We start from the raw sequence: 20241 nt of genomic DNA, 5'->3' as shown, positions 1-20241 counted from the left end.
GACCCTCACTCTGCATCCACAGTTATCTGTTCTCAGCTCTACTGGTAGCAGCGTTATGTTGTGTCAGACCAGATTTTGCTAAAAGACATTTAACAAAGCAGGTCAGAAGAGAAATAGCGTAAGCAACAAGTTATAAACTACACAGCTTCAAATGTCCACTTTGCACTAACTGCAGCCAGGCAGCATCCCTCCATCTCTGCTGCTTGTTATTTAGTTCTGCAGTTATACAAACAAATTGGGGATAATTTTTGGACATTTTGCCTTTGTTGGACACTCATGTGCAGGACCTTTACTCTCAGGACTCTGCAGGTGTGTACAGACGGTGTTTCATTCATGTCTCTCAGCATTTGTTGCACCTGTTATTGATTTGAGTCCAGTGACCTCATGTAATCCCCAGCAGAGCTCTGCCTATCTTCAACCTGAGTAAAGGTCTCATCAGACTACCCGAGAACACCTGTGGGAGTGAGCAGGGCGGCTCCTTGTGATTACATAAACAACACTAATGGTGTTTTTCCATCACCGGAACATACCGACCTGTAACTTCCAATAACCTGAACCTTTGACTACTTGTATACTCATTCAGCTGCCACAGCAAAGACTAACAAAAAGATCTTTAACTGGCATCAAAGCACACAGTTGTCCTTGGACGAGAGGTTGCTGCAATATTTACCTCTTTCTGATTTGAATTTTATTTTCAGGAATAACTTGCAGTTTAATATAGATACAGTCAAACAAAAACTATTAAAGATCTAAAAGGAACAATGGAAGGAGGAAATTTGTAGGAAGCCAACGCTTAGAAATTACATTCAAATCAAAGACGATTACCACACAGAACCATATATAAATTTACAGAGGAGATAAAGGTCCCTGTTTATCAGTTATGAACTGGTACTTTACTGCTGGCTGATATAAACCTGTTCCTGAAGAGCAACGTTTATGTGTTTTTTATGATCTGATGATCTTACATTTTATAATAATATATATTTTATCACCCTTTGTACAGTGTCTTCAGGAATTATTTGGTGAAAATATCCAATCAAAGACTCCTGATTCGTTTTGATTGTCTGAAGCTGATATGTTGAGTTTGCTTTTGTTTTGTTTTGTGGTTTATAGCAGATACACAGCAGCTGAGACAGAAAACACTGTATCCAACATAACAGGACATTTCTGTCACTTAAACTGAATGTTCTGAAATGTAATCGTCTTGAACTTGTGGAACTGTACATTATGATTATTGCCCTGGTTATTGCCCTTACGGGCTGGGCGCCAGAAAGGTACAGGACACTCAAATAAACAAATCAATCAAAAAATGTAGGGCAAGCGTGATGGGTTCTGTCTTGCTTTTCCGTTGTATTTTACAAACTGAGAATGATCGGATGTACTTTATTCAAAAGGAGACACCACTTCTGACAGACATCCCTAAAAAGGTGTTATTCTACGTTACAAAAAGTTTAAAAAGTCCTCACTGATGTACACACAAACTAATTGAAATGGGGGTTACTGTTACTGGTTACTAATGGGTTGACAGCCACCCCTACCCCTCAAGTACCTGAAACTTGATTTAGCACCTCCTGATGGAGAAATGTAGCTCCTGTAATTTGTCTTCCAAAGCAGGCGGAGGAAAGTGGAAACAGAAGCAGAATCCGGGTCAACGGCTACAAGTTCAGTTACGGGTCAGTAAGTCCGATTAATGGTGAATAAAGCTAACTGCTAATTAGCACTAAACACAAAGTACAGCTGAGGTTGATGTGAATGTCATCTGTTTTGGGTCATAGTGAAATTGGGTAAAATGAACAAACTAGATGAAAAGTCAGGAGACCAAAGTTTTTACAATTCATCCTCTCCTTCTAAATAAAGAACTAAAAAGTCAACCTCATGGTGGTGCTAGACGGAAAGTCAGAGGATCACCAAAGTCAGTAGGATTCATCCTCTGGGGAACATGAATGTCTGTGTAAAATATCACAGCAATCCATCCAACAGTTGTTGAGATATTTCCGTCTGAACCATACACTGTATATAAAGATGGACGTAGTGAGGTGTAATGTCACCCATTGGTTAACTGGTCAATCAACATGGCAGACATCAAAGCTACTATAAGTCTTAAAAATCTGAACAACAGAGCTAAAATAACCAAAATAACCACCAGTACAATTATTAGAGGCCCCGAATTTGGAGATTAAAATCATAATGACTAGTTGGAAAAAATGATTGACTCAGTTTTTTTTAGAGAGAAGTTGAGGCTTTTTTAATGGGAGTCAGATGGTGCATCTAGCAGCCGTCTGTGGCACTTTAAGATATTTCCACATTGGCTTCACCCTCAAGCCGTGGTAGATGCCGTTTGGTCTGGATCAAAGTGATGGACTGACATCCCAAGACCCAAGTTACAAATATCGCATGCAGGAAAGCACATTGTTATCAGTCTCAACACTGTATAGTTTGTGTCTTTCTTCATGATGAAATTGAATGTAGTCATATCTGCCGTATTGTACCATCTAGTTTCAGTATCAGCTCACAGAGGCTGAAAATGATAAATAATGAAATTTTAAGGTCATGCAGGTCTGAAATTGCAAAAAGTGAATAACATGTGTAACAACTTCCCCTTGATGGAAACTCAAAATATCCTCTGATTCAATACAAACTAACAGTTCATGATGTTGTTACCAGAAACTCCCACAGTTACTGTCACCAAGTGTGTCCCTGAGCTGTAAAAACACAACAGAAACAATGTTTTGTGGTGTGTTCTGTACGTACTTGCACACACAGCCCTGTTGGCTTTGTAATAACAATAATAAGTTTATTTATATAGCACATTTCAAGAGCGGATGTCAGAAAGTACTTCACAATAAAAATAAGCAAAAAAAAGAAAATAAAAGACAGAGCAACAAACACTAAATTCAGACATCCAGCTAAAAACAGAAGGCAAAAACAGAAATGAACAAAAAAAATGAAACAAAAGCAAGTTAACTAATGGGTCTTGAGCTGCTTTTTAAAGATGTCCACAGATCTTAAGTCCAATGCGAGAGAGTTCAAAAGTTTAGGAGCTACAACCTCAAAAGCACAGTCTCCTTTTGTCTTGAGCCTGGAACGAAGGACTACCAACAAACCCTGATCCAAGGACTTCAGATTCCTACTGGTGTTATATGTCTGCAGTAGCTCTTTAATGTAGGCAGGTGCCTCATCACGCAAGGCTCTGGATATGGTTACAAGGATCTTGAACTGGATTCTGAAATTTGATGGGAAGCCAGTTTAAAGACTTCAGGATTGGTGTTGCATGAGACCTTTTGGGGGACTTGGTCAGGAGCTTGGAAGCAGCATTTTGGACCACTTGTAAGCGGTTCAGGAAAAGAGACGGGAGGAAATGAACGCATGTTTAATCATCTCAGCTGGTAGAAACAGGAGCAAACCAAACAATTTACATGCTGGTCAAGACTCAAAGCCTGGCCCATAGAAACAACCGGATTATGGAAGGTAGGTTTAACAAAGGCGGATAAAGAGCCAAGACTTTCCATAACCTTTGGGTCAACGTCATCAGGGCAGAAATGAGAACCTGTTTTATCAGTATTTAGCAGTAGAAAATTATCAGGAGAACAGACAGTCTTGAAACATTTTGAGGCTTAAATTAAATGTATAATTGAATATCGTCTGCATAACAATGGAAGGAGATACCTTTAAAATTACTTATCTGCCTGAGTGGAAGAAAGCACAATGCAAACAGCAATGGGCCCAGGACAGAACCTTGGGGAACACCATAAAACAAAGATTCACTTGATGAGGCATAATTATGAGCTGTAACCAAAGAACGTAACAAGTTATTCACATATTTGGCTGGTACATCTAAATATTTCCTCTAAAATATTTAAGATTTGAGGAATTAAAACCACTTTCAAACACCTTAAGAGGAGAAAGAATGTACCTGTAACACACGTTATGTTCTTTTGTCCCTTTTTGTCAAGCCAGTGGCTGTTTGAAATAAGTTGTCATGGTTTTCAGGGCTGTTCTCTTTGGCCTAATTAAGTTTTATTGGTGTTGACACACTTTCAGTTAGAAAAGCAGCTGATTTAGCCTGTTTGGAGCCTCAAATGACTGGATTCAAATTGGTTTGTAGTTGACATCAGCATCCACATGTTAACCTAAAACTCTCAGTCTCAGTCTAAAAGTCTCATGAGGGAGGGGAAAACCCACATGAATTCAGTTCATTAATTTTAATAATTTCAAACAGTAGAAGATAGTTACATCATGTCTTCTGCAGTCAATGTTTTTGAGGGAGCGCAGATTCTCAAAGCATATGTTAATGTTCACACCAAACCAAGTTGCTGCCAGTAATGATCTTATGATAAAACCGTTCAGTCACCATCTAGAACTAATAGACTGTTTTTAACACTGTATTGCATTTAATAGCAATATTAACCAAGAAAATGTTAGTGAAAAGGCTTTAAACTCAGTTAATGTTAGCTGGTTAACTAGCCGGCACTGCTGATAAAACCCAAGATGCAACGTAGAATGTCTTGTTTTGTCCACAACCCAAATATATTCAGTTGACTATCATGGAGGACTAAAGAAACAAGAACATTTTCACATTTTAGAAGCTGGAATCAGAGAATTTTCCTTTAAAAGTTATTCAAAACAATTAATGGATTAATATATTATTAAAATAGCTGGCAGATACTATGTAGAATAAAAATATACAGAAAAGCAACTTTTGTTTATAGACTATATTATTAAGACTAAAATAGTGTGAAAATAGAATTTAACAGTTTCTAAAGGCATTAGAGCTACAACGATTCATCAATTAGTTGCAAACTATTTTGATAATCGTTTTGAGTGATTTTTTTAAAAGAAAAAAATGTCTACTTAAATGTGAATATTTTCTAGTTTCTTTAGTCCTCTATGACAAAACATTTGAAGACGTCTCACTGGGTCGGACAGTCAGACATTTTTCACCATTTTCTGGACAAAACAACTAATCAATCAAACGAAACCTAAATGATCGACAGATTAATCAATAATGAACATCATCTCTAGTTGCAGCCCTAAAAGCCTTCCAGTCTCAAACATTTGAAGTTGCACGTGCCCACACGCTTCTGCTGCTCTGTCTGCGGAAACATTATTACATCACTGGTTTGATGATAAATCGAAACCACAAAGGGAAAAAAGGACAATCGGGAAAATGAAACGTGAACATTTGGTAAAGAGCATATAAGCAACTTAAGCAGCATTAACACGTTTAGAGCTTCTGATCTCGTCGTCACATTCTTTAGGGTTATAAGAGGGATTGCTGCTGTGGTTTCCTCTGACCACAACAACAGGACATGACCTTCTCACACATGATCTATCTGTGACTTTTTCCGGTTGCACGGATACAAAAAGACACCGTGTGACCCACATGAACAGAGAAACACTGATCCAAAAGAGAAAAGAAAAACATGAAAACACTCTGAAGTCACTCTTTTTGTACTCAATTTTATAATTTTATGAATGAACTGCTCAGCAAGTGTTTGGGGTTAAAGAACTGATGTTTTAATTACATTGTATTAAGATAACACTTCATATATACAGTGCATTATTAGACATAGACACATTTTTATTCAAGTAAATCAAACTGGAATGCACATTTAATTTGGCCCTTTACTACGGGATAGTAGTATTATTAGCATCACAGTGCGACCTGAACGTACAACTGGTGAAATGAATATGTCAACTTGTTCACTTAGCAAGATCACAAAACGGCACTCCGCCAGAGAAAAGAAGAAGCTGAGTCACTTTAGATTCTCACTTTTTGTTTGAATAAGACTCATCGTCACTCCTCCACCCAGAGAGAGAGAAACAGGAACTGAAGTGAAACTAAGCAGCAATTCAGTCTGGTTATCAGACTTAAATACCTCTCCTTATCAATTAAATAACAGATGACGTCTGAAAATGTTTAATCTGCCAGTGAATCCAAGGTTGCAGCCATGATTTTAGAATAAATAACCTCTTACATACTATTTGAGCTTCAAATTCACACAGTTTATAATGAGGAAGTGGCAGACATTATCAATGATTTGCTGCTAACGCTGCACAAACTTGACAGAAACTGGAAAATCTAAAGTTACAAACAACACAAATGATTACAGTGTAGGAGGAGTGCTGAGGCCTGCTCCGAGAAACAGGTCGGCAGACTTATCTGCATCACTGGAATACAGATCCAGAAGAATTGGGAAACCTGCTTCTTGGAACGAGCAGAGGTTTGACTCCAGGAATGACTCAAAAGAATGGACACATTCAGTTTGATATTTCAAAACAAGCTTACAAGTCTTGATTAATAGTTCTAAGACTTGTGTGTGTGTGTGTGGAATATGCAAAAGGTTGATCTACAGGAGTAGTACAGGTGTGAGTGTGTTACTGGAGAGTGAAAAGTCATCGGGTCTCATGCAAGAAGCATTTGTACGAACAGACTCGTTCTAAAGTGCCACGTTCGAGTGATTTCAGAGAGTTTGTTGCATTCACCTGTTTTACTTGGAGCTGAGTGGTTCAGACGTGTCGTACGAGTCATGAACTGACCAAGAATTTGCCCTGAAATCCTAATTCTGAATGAATTTGGAGTTTAAAAATGATGACAAATGAACTAAAATAAGAGATATAACTAAAACGAACTTCAGCATGTCAGTAGTAAAAAGCTAGTTCAGGGTGTTTCTGCAGCTCTCTGTCCAGAATCATGTTGTGTTGCAGCTGACAGTGTAACATCAGCTACTCTAACCCTAACTCTAACCCTAACTTCTAACTCCTAACCCAGCTACTGTAGGCTGTAATATTCTCTCCTCTAATATCTCTCTGACTGTCACATGACGCCTCTCATACTATTGATGGAGCGCTTTGCTTTATAAAGACGTTTTTTAGCATCTAAGCTCACGTCCAAGCATGTCACAGTGCTGCTGCTGCTCTGATGGATTCATGTTTTCTAATAGTTTCAGCTCCTCTAATTCGACTGCTGACACTGATAAATGTGTCTAATGATTCTTTTTACTCTTTGAGAACGTTTTTGTGAATGAAATGGAGTGGAACAGGTTGTATGGACATTTTAGGGGCGTTGATGATGCTAATGATGAAATCTCAGAAACGTTTATCTCCACATGAACAGGTGACGTTTATCAGGCTGAAACCAGAGATTTGCGCCAAGTTTGTGCAGTTAAAAGTTTGTTGAAACCTCAGAAAAAAAGTCAGAGATTTAGGATAAATATGAAAATGTTCTTGCATGAGGCCCAATGTCTCATTGGATGGAGTAGTACATGTCTTCTTTCCGTCTCAGCTGGACGTGTTGTTGTTCTCTGTTCGCTCTTTCTTCTCAGACTTCCCAAAAAAAGGACAAGACACAAAACTCAGATTACTTAGTGCAATAAAAACAGTAGCATCAACATACAGCAACAAGAGAAAAAAACAGGCAGCCATTCAGTGAAGACTCACCTTCTTTTTGGCAAACGGTGGATCTTTCCAAAGAGTCTCTACAGCGTTCCGGCCCTGCTGAGCCCAGGTGTACGCCGAATCCCGACTCAGCTGGTGGAAACAAAAGAAACATTATTAGCCGATCAGCAAGAGGGCGGCTCAAGATAAAGAAGATTATTTTGCCAGATTTGTGATCACAAATATAAACCGTAATAACACTGGTGAAGAAATTCTCTCTGGATTTGCTGTGCACTCATAACTCTGATGCATTTTTTTAGAGATATATTTTAGGATGGATGACTACATGGCTACAAAAGTCACCAGTCAGAGTCCACGTTTCTGCACATCCAGCAGTTACGCAGCAACATTATCATTCATGTGGAGTCGTGTTTCTGTCCACCTGGTGAATATAAGTCCAATATTCACTCTCTTTTAGCTCTGTTTTTACTCTCTACCAACTCCTGAGGGAAATATCTGGCTCTTTAGCTGCTAAATGCTCCACTATGTTCACCAGCTAGTCTACAGCTAACTGTGTCTGTTTGCCGTTTGGTGCTGAGCAGGTAGTGTACAGCGGCTTTTTACAGCTTTTTCTCTGAAAACGACGCTATGAGAACGCTGTGTTGTGAATTGTTTTTATTTGATTGAGGAAAATAGGCAATTCATGTTTAGTTTAAGTTATATGTTAAAAATAGAATGCACTATTTACATTTATTTACAGTTATAGCATTTACAGTAAAATGTACACGTCAGGAAAAACCTGGAAATTGTAATTATTCAGTGTTTATATGGAGAATACACTATAAATGCCTGGTTTCCAGTTAAACAGAAATGCTTTTATTTTGAAGGAAATTATCTGGCCCGTTGTTGTCACTAGTTTAGAGAGACAAAAAAAGGTGTACACTCAAGATGTTGGGCGCGAGCTCCGTTGTTTTCCCACGTTTAGTAAACTGCAGCATGTTGGAGGAGAATAAATATGCTCGGTTTGAAAGACACTCGTTCTGGTTAATGAAAAGAAGCTTTGTGCTGAGAGTGAACCAGAACAATAAAGTTGCAGCCGGACAGATGAACAATGAGCTGAAACTCACTATAAAGCTCCGTAAAGCCGAGAGGAGCTGCAGAGTCTCTGATAATTCTCTGTATGTTCATCACTACGAGCCAAACACATTACACACTGACAGCTTAGACATCGTGATTATAAAAAAATATAATTATAGACTCTTTAAGGAAACCACACATATTCTAGTGAGGTGTTGGCTTGCATCAAGGCCAAACATTCATAACCCCAAAGCAATCTTTTTATTTTAAAGTCTACAGATGAACCTTTCAACACACAAAATGCTGATCTGCAGAATTTAAAATACAAAGATTTCCTATTTCTTAAAAAAGAGGAATGAACTGGTTTCACTACGAAACTTCCCACAACTTCGATAGAAGTCCACTGACTCTGTAAACCAGAGATGCAACGTCCTCTTTTATCTCGTCAGCTCATGTGTTTTCATATCTGCACGCTGGCCTGCCCTGCCCGTCGGTTTCATCTCTGCATGTGTTGGGAGTGGCGAGTCAGGCGTGTCATTGTGTTTGTGTTTCATTCTGTGTTCGTGCCTGTCGGTTCTCTGGGTGGAAATGAATAAAATAACCCAGACATTGGTGGGAATTACATGCAAAAACTCACAGCCAGCAGCTCCTACAGGAAAAGCACAACCCTTTCCTAAAGGGAAACGAGTCACAGATCAAACACACACAAACAGTGATAAAACTAACTGCTGCATGAGACCTGCCTGGAAAGTTTTAATCTACGTGATGCCCAGCATGACGGGAGAGGTTCGGTTTATAAAACAAGGGTGTGATTTTCCATTAAAAATGTCTGGCCCAAAAAGATCTACCTACCAAGAATAATTTTGCACCTAAAAATAAAATAAAAGTCCATGTTTTTCACCTTTCCTGTTTTCATAGCTGCTTCCTGAGTCGAATCTGGAACTTGGTGAAACATTAAATAAAGAGGTGAGAACAGATTTACAGGTTTAACCTTTTCTTTCATCTCTATCCGGTTAAACTTTCTGCTTATGTCAGAAAATTCAGCCCATGTTTCACAGTTGTACTATATTTTCATTTTACACCGAAACCTTGTCATGTGGACAAAAACAACAAAGTCAAATAATCAAAAATAGTCAAAAATAATCAGCAGCATCAAACCAAAAATATCAATGTTGACCTTAAAAACTTGGTGAAACTTTCCACTCAAACAAGATCCTTTGTTGCACAAAACATCTGAAACAGTTAAAACTACATTTTCTTCTGAAATAGTAATTATGATTGTTAAAGTTGTTTTTTTAATATTCTGGCTTTGTCACACACTGGCAGAGTGGTTTGGACATTCTTGGACAACTGTTTTGATAATCAATTAATCATTTTGAGACATTTCATAAAGAAGAAAAAATGGAAAAATTCTCTGATTCCAGCTTCTTAAATGTGAATATTTTCTGGTTTCTTTAGTCTCTGTGACAGTAAAATGAATATCGATGGCCGAAGAGCAAAACCTCCTCTCTGAAAAATGCACTTTTTTGAGAAAACTATAAAAACACTTGTTGTTTTCTTGCAGAATGCTATTTGTTAAGGATACCCGATACATAATACACTGTTTTTGGACTATATTACTATATTATGTGTTAACAATACCGTAATAACCATACAAACATACCGTAAACAATACCACATAATATAGTAATATAGTCCAAAAACAGTGTATTACGTACTGGGTATCCTTAACAAACAGCATTCTGCAAGAAAACAACTTTTTTTAAACAATTTTCTCAAAAAAGTGCATTTTTCAGATAGGAGCTTTTGCTCTTCAGCCATCGATATCTTTGGTTGTGTCAGGACTGAAACAGAGAGAAGTTCAACTAATGTAATTTGTATGAAATGTTACCAAATTGTAAAAAAATTCATAGTTTCTTAGAGTCCTCTGTGTTGCTAACAGTCCAGAACCTAAAGATTGTTGTTTATGTCAAAGATAAACAGCAAAATCCTCAAATCTAAGAAGTTAAAACCAGAGAAAAAATGACTGAAACGATTTTTTAATTATCAAAATGGTTGCTGATTAATTTTCTGTCAATCAACTAATGGATTAATCAACTAATGGTTGCAGCTCTAGTTCTGCTGCCTTCTCACCTCCACACCTGGCTGATCCCTGCATGAAGCTGGTGAACATGTTGGATTGTTGGTTTCGGAAAAAATGAAGATCTGCCTTCATCAAAACTAGTTGATTATTGTTGTTGTTTTTTATTATTAAGGAATGTAAAAAATAAAGGCTTTTAAATCAAAATGTGACCTGATGTTTGATCCTTTGTTTAAAGATTTCAACCATTTTCATTTCAAAGTGTCAAGATTCACATTCAACTTTTTGGATTTGCTTAATATTAAATATTAATTAAATAACGGTTAGGTTGCTCAACGCAGCTCAGTCGACATGAAACCCACTAATTCAGTGAAACTGTTCAACATTCTGTGTCTGTTGCCACTAATCATTATTTTCATTATCAGTTAACGTTCTGATTGTTTAATTGATATATTGTTTTGTCTATAAATATATTCCTGTTATAATTTCCTGCAGCCCAACGTGAGGTCTTCAAGTGTCTTTTTTTATTTGACCAACAAACCAAAAAAACCTCAAATACTTAAATTAATATCATGCCCGACAAAGAAAATCCTCAAATTCTCACATTTTAGAAGAATTTCTGCTTAAAAAATTACTAAAACGACAACGACTTATTTTCTGTTGATCACTTAATCGATTAATCGACTTATCATTGCAGCTCTAGTTGCATATAACTACATACAGGAGGTGATATATATAAGACACAAAAACAAACCTTTAATAAGGATGCAGCCTGCTGAGGGTAAAACATGGAGGCGCTCAGAGCCATGAGTCCAACTGGAAACACCAGTCGCTTCACTCTGGAGCCTGAAAACAACAGAAACATGTTTTGTCAGAGGTCAGAGGTCAGAGGTCAGAGGTCAAAGTGAAGAAGCTGCTGCTGTGAACCGATGTGACCTTTCACTCCAGTCCTCGTTAACACTTTATTGATTTAATAATTCATCTATCTGTCATAAAGTCAGACAGCAGCTCCTCGACTGTGTGACATCCTGTGTTTACTGCGTGATAACAGAAACTCCTTATCATGTCTTTTACCAAGCTTTTAAAGGGAAAATCCACTAAAAAAGTCTGGAAAAGAGATCTGGATTCAAACATAGAAGAGGATACAAGCATGATTATACACCAGTTACACTTAAAAAATGGGAGTCATGGATGATAATTACTGTTGAAGGTGTAAAAATGACGTTTTGTTTTGTTTTTCCTTTCTGGGAGTAATTTAGAGTAATTTATTTGATTACTCGGTTTCAAATATGTATACAGCCGTACGCATTTTTTGATGCATATAAAGACAGAAAGGACCGAACAGGAAATAAATATCCCTACTATTTTATTTTCATGATGTAAATTTGCTCCATATGTTGTCTTGTGTTGCAGCATGTTTGTTTGAATCTACTGGAAAAGCTAAAAGAAAAAAACCAACAACCGGACATTTAACTGTTAAATAACGTCTTTGTACATCCTGTACAATCAAAGCGTTTTCCTTAACAGAGCCGCCATCTCGCACCAACAATCATACAAGGAGAACTATTGTCCGAGAAGAGTCACAGAGTCCAAACTGTTTACATGCTTTAGACTCAACAGACAAGAATGCAATTCAGCGAACATGCCTGCGATCAAAAACCATATTTATGTGTCCATAACTTTTCTCTGTAGGTTGAAAAAAGGCATTAAAGGAAACTTAGTTAGTAGTAGAGACTGAGATAGAGTGAGCACTGGGCTTTTTTCAAGGTTTAAGGTTGCTTTTATCATCTCCTGAAAGAGAAAATTGTCTTGGATTAAAGGAATATTGCAGAGAAAACAAGACACTAAAAGAATTATTCTGAATAAATAGAGAAAACACTAACGCTAACCGCAGGCTCTGTTGCCGCCTCATTGCCTCATGCTCTCTCGTTATCAACCTGTCTGCAGCCTCTGACCTGATTAGTCTCTGTGAGGAAATGCAGGTCAGTGTGTGTTTGTGTGTGTGTGTGTGTTTGTGTGTGTGTGTGTGCAGGTGTGAACAGGTTACCTTTGGCCAAATAAAGTCCCAGGAAGCCCGAGAAACCGACGGCGGCCACGCTGGGGTAAAGGTCAGGAGGAGGATCACTGAGGAACTGGTACACGTCTGAAAGAGCAACAGAGTCGCCTGCTGAAAGATCCTCATTATGTCTGTTTGATTATGTGTGATTTACGCAAATAACCGTCTCAGTAAGGAAGGATGTTTACATATCAATTATTTTGACGATTGATTAATTGTTTTAGTCTTTTTTTAAAGGAAAAATGCCAAATATTTGCTGGTTGCAGCGTCTCAAATGTGAGAATTTGAAGCTTTTCTGTGTCAAACATGATAATAAACTCTAAAAATAAATAACAGCTATTTTTCACTATTTATACACAAAACAATGAATGGATTAATCAAGAAAATAATCAGCAGATTGATGGTTAGTTGCAGCTTTAACATCAACCTGTCTGCATCCTGATAATTCATCATGAGTTCAGGTTGTTCATTATAACCTGACTGATGCAGGATCGTCAATCGAGTTTGATAATCGATTCGTTTGTTTTCATTTTTCAGGATTTTATGCTTTTCTTTGTTACACATGATAGTAAACTAAATATCGTTGTGATTTTTGGACAGTTGGTTGAAGTTGAATACATTAACTTGAGCAGTTTGACGTTATAACGAACATTTTTCACTATTTTCTGACATTTTGAAGACAAAACGATTAAAACGAGAAAATATTCGGCAAATTAACTGATAATTAAAAGAATTGTTTATACAAAACTCAACATCAAGAAACATTTTTGATGAAGTTCTCTTAAGTTTGCTTTTTTTTAAAAAACAATTTTGACCATGAAATATGCTGAGCAGGACGTTTTACAGAGGAAACTTCTCTCCGATGGACAAACTACAAAACAGTGAGACTGTTTCAACACATCTGCATCTTTCTGTGATTCATTTTCTTGTCATTTATTGGTTGAAATAAACACTGATACTGATATATGTGTAATGAGCAAACATGTCAGGCTCAGCTGTGGACAAACAACAAACAAACCCCAAAACTTTAGCAATATAAGCTGTAAATTTAATTTAATGTCTAAGATGGTTGACCAGTTGACCATATTAGACCAGTTTATGCTGAAAAAACAAGAAACCACAGATTAGATTAAAAGTAGAAGCTGTTTATAGTCAGTTAAACTCGCTGTAGAGCAAAATAACAAACGTTTCCTGCCACAGAATCATGTTACAATCTTGTTTTTCATCTCATTTATAACATGCCAAAGGTTTAACATCCTGAAAAATGTCAAATATTTCTGAGATTTTAGTTGTTTTTGTTAAGAAAATCCTTATGTTGTGATATTTCTTTTGACTGGACACAAACACAGTTGTTTACTGATCATGTATAATCATGTTTACAGCAGACGTTACACCGACTGCGTTGACTGAAGTCGTGTTCAGGACTTTACGAAGTGAACAAAGTGTTTTCTCACCTGTGACTGTTGTTATAGAGGTGTTGATGGTTGGCTCCACAGTCCTGTACGCTCTCTGTGGTTCAAAGATCACCAACAGTCACACACACACACAGAAAAGTCACATTAATCTCATCAGTCTGTATAGAATCACGTACACTCACTTTAAAATGTGCAATAAAACAACGTTTTTACTCTTAACAAACTTTTACACCACAAAGAATCAATCTAACATCTGCAGAATAGTTAGAAATGTGAAATGATTAAAAGATCACATGAACAGCTGATATGTCAACAATTTAATATTATAATTAAAACTCACAATATCACTGACCAGATGAAACCAGGCAGCTCTGATCCTTTTGACTTTTTATTAACTATCGTGCACTTCAAACCAAACAAACCAAATCTAAATAAAAGTGTCGCTGCTCTGCCAAAATACACAACAGAACAGGAACCTGATCTCACGTCCACACTGATGATTCACAGATTAACATCTAAATCTCAATTATTAATGTTTTCTCCTGCTGTCAATAGTTTATATGTAGAAATACCAAACTCTAAAAATACTCTGTTACAAGTAAAAACACTGCTACTTAACTTAAGCTAAAGTACAAAAGTATTAACAGAAAATAATAATACTTAATTTATCACAAGTAAACTCGTTACGCAGAAAAATGTTAATATGCATCATGTGATTGGATGATTGTTACCAATGTTTTCTTATGTAAGTAGTATTATACTGTTGTAATTGGTGGAAGTGATGCTAACTTTAAGTCATGTTAGGTAATTTATAACAAATATTTTAAAAGATAATCAATAAATTTATATCTGCAAAGTAAACAGTAACTACAACTGTCAAATATTGGAGTAAAAAGTATAACATTTCCCATTAAAGTAGCATTAAATGAGAACTTTAAAACTGTACTTAAGTACTTTACACAAGTAAATGCACTTAACTTACTTTCCACTACTGCATCATTATAATCTGCTTATAAACAAAGTACTTGTTCATACATATGTTTAACTCTTTAATTATATATGTGAGTACACCTGTAATTTACATAGTTATAACATGGACTTGACCTTTAAAGCAAATTTAAAACACTGAGGAAGTTGATGTGGTTTCGCTTTCGCACTCATGACACCAGTAAGCGTCATGTTTACAATATTTCCTAACAAACCGCGGTGTGAAGACAAAAACAGCATCACGGCTTTGCTTTGTCACTGACAGTTTGGACATGTTTCTGTGCATCGAGCTGCAGCTGTCACCTCAAAAAAAGTCATCAAACAACCGGACGTGTGACTGTTAAATAACTGCTTTTCATCACAGCAACGACAGCTAAAAGAAAAAGAAAGTGAAAAACAAGGATTTTTACAGGTCACAAACCTCAACTTTCTCCATTGCAGCCTGGCCTGTTTGCTGCAAAACACAAGACACAGAAATTAAGTTCATTTTTTCATACAGCAAAAAAAAAAAAAGTGTTATGGACATATGTTGGACATTCAAGCTTTTAAAACTTTACATAACATGCATGCAACAGACATGATATTATAAAGTCTAGCCTTGGTATTCCTATACTGTGATTTCCTTCTCACAGCATCAATGAATGCACCATTAACTATTAACCTGAACAGTTTATGATGTTGTATATGGTATCATTGTAATCCTTGGCCATAAAAACATAGGAGTAGACATCACTTTTTCTGTGTTATCATATTTGGTTCAGGAGATATGATGCACTATACATAATTAGGTTATGGTGGAAAGCAAATTGGTCGCCATGGCCACCACAAGGCGTTTTTTGCCATGGCTCCATTTCTGAAAATGTTCAGGGCCCCAAACTGTACAAGTGTGCCAAGTTTCATGCTTTTATGAAAAAGTGAGCATAATTATTTCCTCGTTTTTAAACACCAAATAGACACGATTGATCATCAGTGATGAAACAGAAGGAAATATTTTGTTGCACAGACACAATCAAGCTAGTTTAGACCTTCAGCATCTGACGCTCTGAGCCTAGAAGGAAAAAATACTTTCAATAATATCACTTTTTCCTGATGTTTCCTCAGGCTGAGTTCAGTATTAATACAACTTCCTGTACATGTGAATATGATGGATAACAAAGAGGTTTTAAAACATGTGTCTTTTTGTTAGAAACTCCACGTCACACTGCACAAACGTGACCGCTTTGAAAATATAATCACATTCTTGAGAAACTAATTCTACCCAACGACGGTAATTAAAAATAATGGGGGGAAAAAATACAGATGTGCAGCGCTTGCAAGTGTCTCGCATGGTGGAAAAATTTAACAAGCCGGGTTATTAAATGTAATATTTTTGTTGGGCATATCTTCATCTGCAGTGAAAAACTTCAAGCGCCCAGCGTGACAAAAACAAAGCAGAAACATGTGTTGTTTAATCCTTCAGGTAACACCGACAGCTGCGTCTCTTTGGTGCCATCGTTCTGGAAATAAAAAAGGTGCACGTGATGATGCTTCTGAGCTCATGTGATTTTATTTTTACTGGTCATAGCAGCTGATAAAAAAAACATCTGACATCAGGAATGAAAACTGCAGAGTTGTGGAACTATGGGAGATCCAAGAGTTTGTGAGGGAAAGTGAGGAGGTTGTTATTCCAGAAATATGACATTTAAATATCTCCACAAAATCTTTTAAAAAAACCCACTAAACGGTGGAAGTGAAGCTGTGAACGCAGGAGGCACCGAAGGCTGACTGGTTTTGGGATGTACAGCGTGTTGATGATTAGACAGCTGACTGTATATCTGACATCCACAGTGAAAACACAATTAATTTTTACAGGATTTTCGAGCTGAATCAAACATCATTTAAAATCATTTTTCAAGTTGCATCCAGCATTTCAAATGATGGATTTTCTTCTTCTCTTTGTCTAATATGATAATAAACTGAATACATGTCAGTTTTAGACTTTTGGCTGCATAAAACAAGACATTTGAAGATGTGATCTTGGTCCCTGACAAGTTGTGATGGACAATTTTTCACTTTTTTTTGACATTTCACAGACCAAACAATTAAGTGATTAATTGAAAAAATAACAACCAGATTAATCGATAATGAAAATATTCATTAGCTGCTGCCTGACAGGATTTATTTGTTATTATGTTGTTTGAGTAGCTTACAAACTACATTTACAAATTACTATTTTGATAATTGATTAACGGTTTTTAAAAACAAAATCTCTGTTTCCAGCTTCTAACATGTGAATATTTTCTGGTTTTTTTAGTCCTCTATGACAGTAAAGTGAATATTTTTGGGTCGTGGACTGTCGGTCGGGATAAAACGAGGGTCGATTCCAGAAAGCAGGTTCAATAAACTCTGAGTCTGACCCTGAACTCTGAGTTGATGAACTCTGAGATGGGAAACTTTGAGTTTTCAGTTCCAGCTGATCAGAGTCAGTTCACTCAACTCTGAGTTAAGCATGTGTGTAATGAATTAAAAAAAATCATCATTAATGGAGCTCTGATTCATCATGGCAACAGGTCCATAAAAGGCAGAGCCTCCATTTTAATCCAGTGGATGTAGAGATATTAATGTGTGTCTGCAGACGGTGCACAGTGATCTTTAAATAAAAAAAGAGAACAAGTGGAGTGGCCTGAGTGGAGGTTAAGGTCAGATTTTGGCAGGAAAACACAGACATGGAGTTAAATTTTAACGTGCAGTTTGAACAAATTCTGAAAAAGATCAGTTTTCTGCATAGTATACCTGCCCAAAATATCACAACAATTAAAGTTCTGTGTTGGTGACAGGAAGGGTGAGATGTAAACACACCTGATACTGGTCTATATACGGCTCTGCCCATTTCCTCAGTGACGCGATGCTCTGCTCCAGCTGCCCCGCCTCTGGCTCCACGTACTGCGGCTCTACTTCAGGGGTGCTGTATAAAGACGGCAGCTGAAACAAACGACAGCAGGAGGATGATGAGTGTCAGTGTCAAGATAAGTAAATAAAAGTACCAATACAGCAATGTACAAATACTCCACTACAAGATAAAACCCTACTACAGTAAAAGTACATAAGTATTATGAGCTTGATGTAGTTAAAGTATTGCAGTAAAAGTACATAAGTATTATGAGCTTGATGTAGTTAAAGTATTGCAGTAAAAGTAGTGGTTTGGTCCCTCTGACTGATATATTATTATATATGACATCATTAGATTATTAATAGTGAAGCATCAGTGTTAGAGCAGCATGTTACTGTTGTAGCTGCTGGAGGTGGAGCTAGTTTACACTACTTTATATACAGTTAGCTAGTTTAGTCCAGTGGTTCCCAACCTAGGGGCTGGGCCCCTCCAAAGGGTCATCAGATAAATCTGAGGGGTCGTGAGATGATTAATGGGAGAGGAAAGAAGAAAAAACAAAGTTCTGATACACAAATCTGTTTTCAGTTTTTGGACTTTTTCTCTAATCTTTGATTTTTGCTGAAATATTGGATCATTTGAACATTTATTGAAATGAAAGCATGTGGGAAGTTTAGAGGGAAAAATCACTATTTGGTGGAGCTGTTAACAACTCATAGACATGTGAAATGTGACCCCGACTACACACTGCTTTTTGTAAGACGTCAAAAACCCAAAAAGGTTGGAAACCACTGGTTTCATCTTTAACAATGTGTTGTATTTTAAAAGCTTGTTATATTATCCATTGTGTCAAATCTTCATCTGAAAAGTAACTAAAGCTGTCAAATAAATGTAGTGGAGTAGAAAGTACAATATTTCCCTCTGAAATGTAGAAAGTAGCATCACATGGAAATACTCAAAGTAAAAATACCTCAACATTGTACTTATGTAAATGTTTACTTTCCACCACTGTAAATAAACAGTGTATAAGTACAGAGGGAAACAGGTCAAAGTGATGACACAGTGACAGTGAGCACATACTGCTCCTGTCAGTCAGTTATTGATTAACTCACCTCATCGATGCTCAGCTGTGAACTCTTCTTCTTCCCCTCACTGGCCGCCAGCACGGAGCCGCTCAGCAGGCCCGTCAGCCCGGGAGCAGCGGCGCACAGCGACACCTGGCGGCGGAGCGGCAAAACACACACATCGGGGAGGAAGGATAAAGCTAGAAATGAGGCTGTGCTGTCGATTAAAACATCTTAAAACATATATTCAGACACTTCGGAGTAAGTCGGGAATATAAATGTGGCGTTTAACGTCTTGTAATGTTAAATAATTAGAGAAAAAGACCCTTCGACTGTTTAACTGACGCTAACGGTAGCTGATAGCTAACTAATAAACATCTCTTCGCTGTTATAGTGCTGTGAGTAAAACTATAACAATTTTCTTTATTAAATGACAGCTACTGCTTAAAAACTACAATATTTTTCAGGTGTAAAAAAGTAAAAACGTTAAGCAAATATTTACCAGCTTCACGTATGACATTCTCATCCAGAGGACTTTCGCCTTTCTACGGCAAGCCGGAGAGAGTAAGCGCATGCGCATTGTGTATTCAGCTGTCAAAACATTTAATTAAGGCAAATAGTGGCCCGTGGACTAAATCCGGCCCTCCAGCAAAAATATTGGGCCCCTTTATGAAAGTCTGGACCTTCATAGTTTACATTAAAACTTTTACATAATTTTTCATTAATCTAGTGTTGATTAGGAGAAAATAAGCTTGTTAATTCTAATACTGAGAGGTATTAATACTGCGGTTGTGACATGCTATTTGAACAGTGCATAGTGCTGAAATGAAGTCTAATTAAACTACCAGAAATTTAATTTTTAATGTGTGAATTCCAACTGTTTTAATTCCACAACTTCAATCATAACAGATTTGTTCTTCACAAACACAAACAGGTGTCGGTCTCACATTTGTTTCTAAGGCAACAACAGCAACAACAGACTTTCAATCAGCCATAAATGAAGCAGTAGAAGGATATACTAGTGGATAACCAATAAAGTATGTCTCTTGTCTCGAAGTGCACAGAACATATGAGTCATTTTAAGACAAATGAGTATTAAAATCAGCTGTATGAGCCCTCACTTACTAATGGGAAACATGACATCTGTTACCAGTCAATTATATTCTGAAATGAATTGAAATAAATAAATAAATCATATTGATTTACATTTATATTGCACCCGTTGTTGCCCAGTTAACCAGCTTTTAATATTGTTATATTGTATACCCATTGTTATGAGTCCTTGGGGCAAATAATTAGCTGCTCAGCCCTTATTAATC

At 37.0% G+C, this 20241-nt stretch overlaps 1 protein-coding gene across 1 annotated transcript; it reads right to left on the bottom strand.

The window, feature by feature from the left end:
• Positions 1 to 5494: 5494 nt before the first annotated feature.
• Positions 5495 to 19505, bottom strand: apoob (apolipoprotein O, b). Its single transcript, XM_067578007.1, has 9 exons — positions 19425 to 19505; positions 18971 to 19075; positions 17831 to 17953; positions 15414 to 15446; positions 14045 to 14099; positions 12582 to 12677; positions 11289 to 11380; positions 7441 to 7530; positions 5495 to 7326 (listed from the first exon to the last, which is right to left on the bottom strand). Exons 1-9 carry the CDS (start codon positions 19500 to 19502, stop codon positions 7282 to 7284), a joined length of 717 nt encoding a protein of 238 aa, XP_067434108.1. The 5' UTR covers positions 19503 to 19505; the 3' UTR covers positions 5495 to 7281.
• Positions 19506 to 20241: the final 736 nt, after the last annotated feature.

Source organism: Thunnus thynnus, chromosome 21 (genome assembly GCF_963924715.1).
Source record: "Thunnus thynnus chromosome 21, fThuThy2.1, whole genome shotgun sequence".
In the NCBI taxonomy this organism is placed as follows: Eukaryota; Metazoa; Chordata; class Actinopteri; order Scombriformes; family Scombridae; genus Thunnus; species Thunnus thynnus.
This window is presented reverse-complemented; position numbering and strand designations above follow the sequence as displayed.

What these genes read in the sequence shown, in the direction of transcription:
- apoob (XM_067578007.1), bottom strand. Translation starts at nt 19,502, where the DNA reads ATGCGCATGCGCTTACTCTCTCCGGCTTGCCGTAGAAAGGCGAAAGTC. An exon ending in GAATGTCATACGTGAAGCTG is followed by an intron (nt 19,076 to 19,424) that starts GTAAATATTTGC and finishes CTCCGCCGCCAG; the next exon opens with GTGTCGCTGTGCGCCGCTGC. An exon ending in AGGCTGCATCCTTATTAAAG is followed by an intron (nt 7,531 to 11,288) that starts GTTTGTTTTTGT and finishes TGTTTCCACCAG; the next exon opens with CTGAGTCGGGATTCGGCGTA.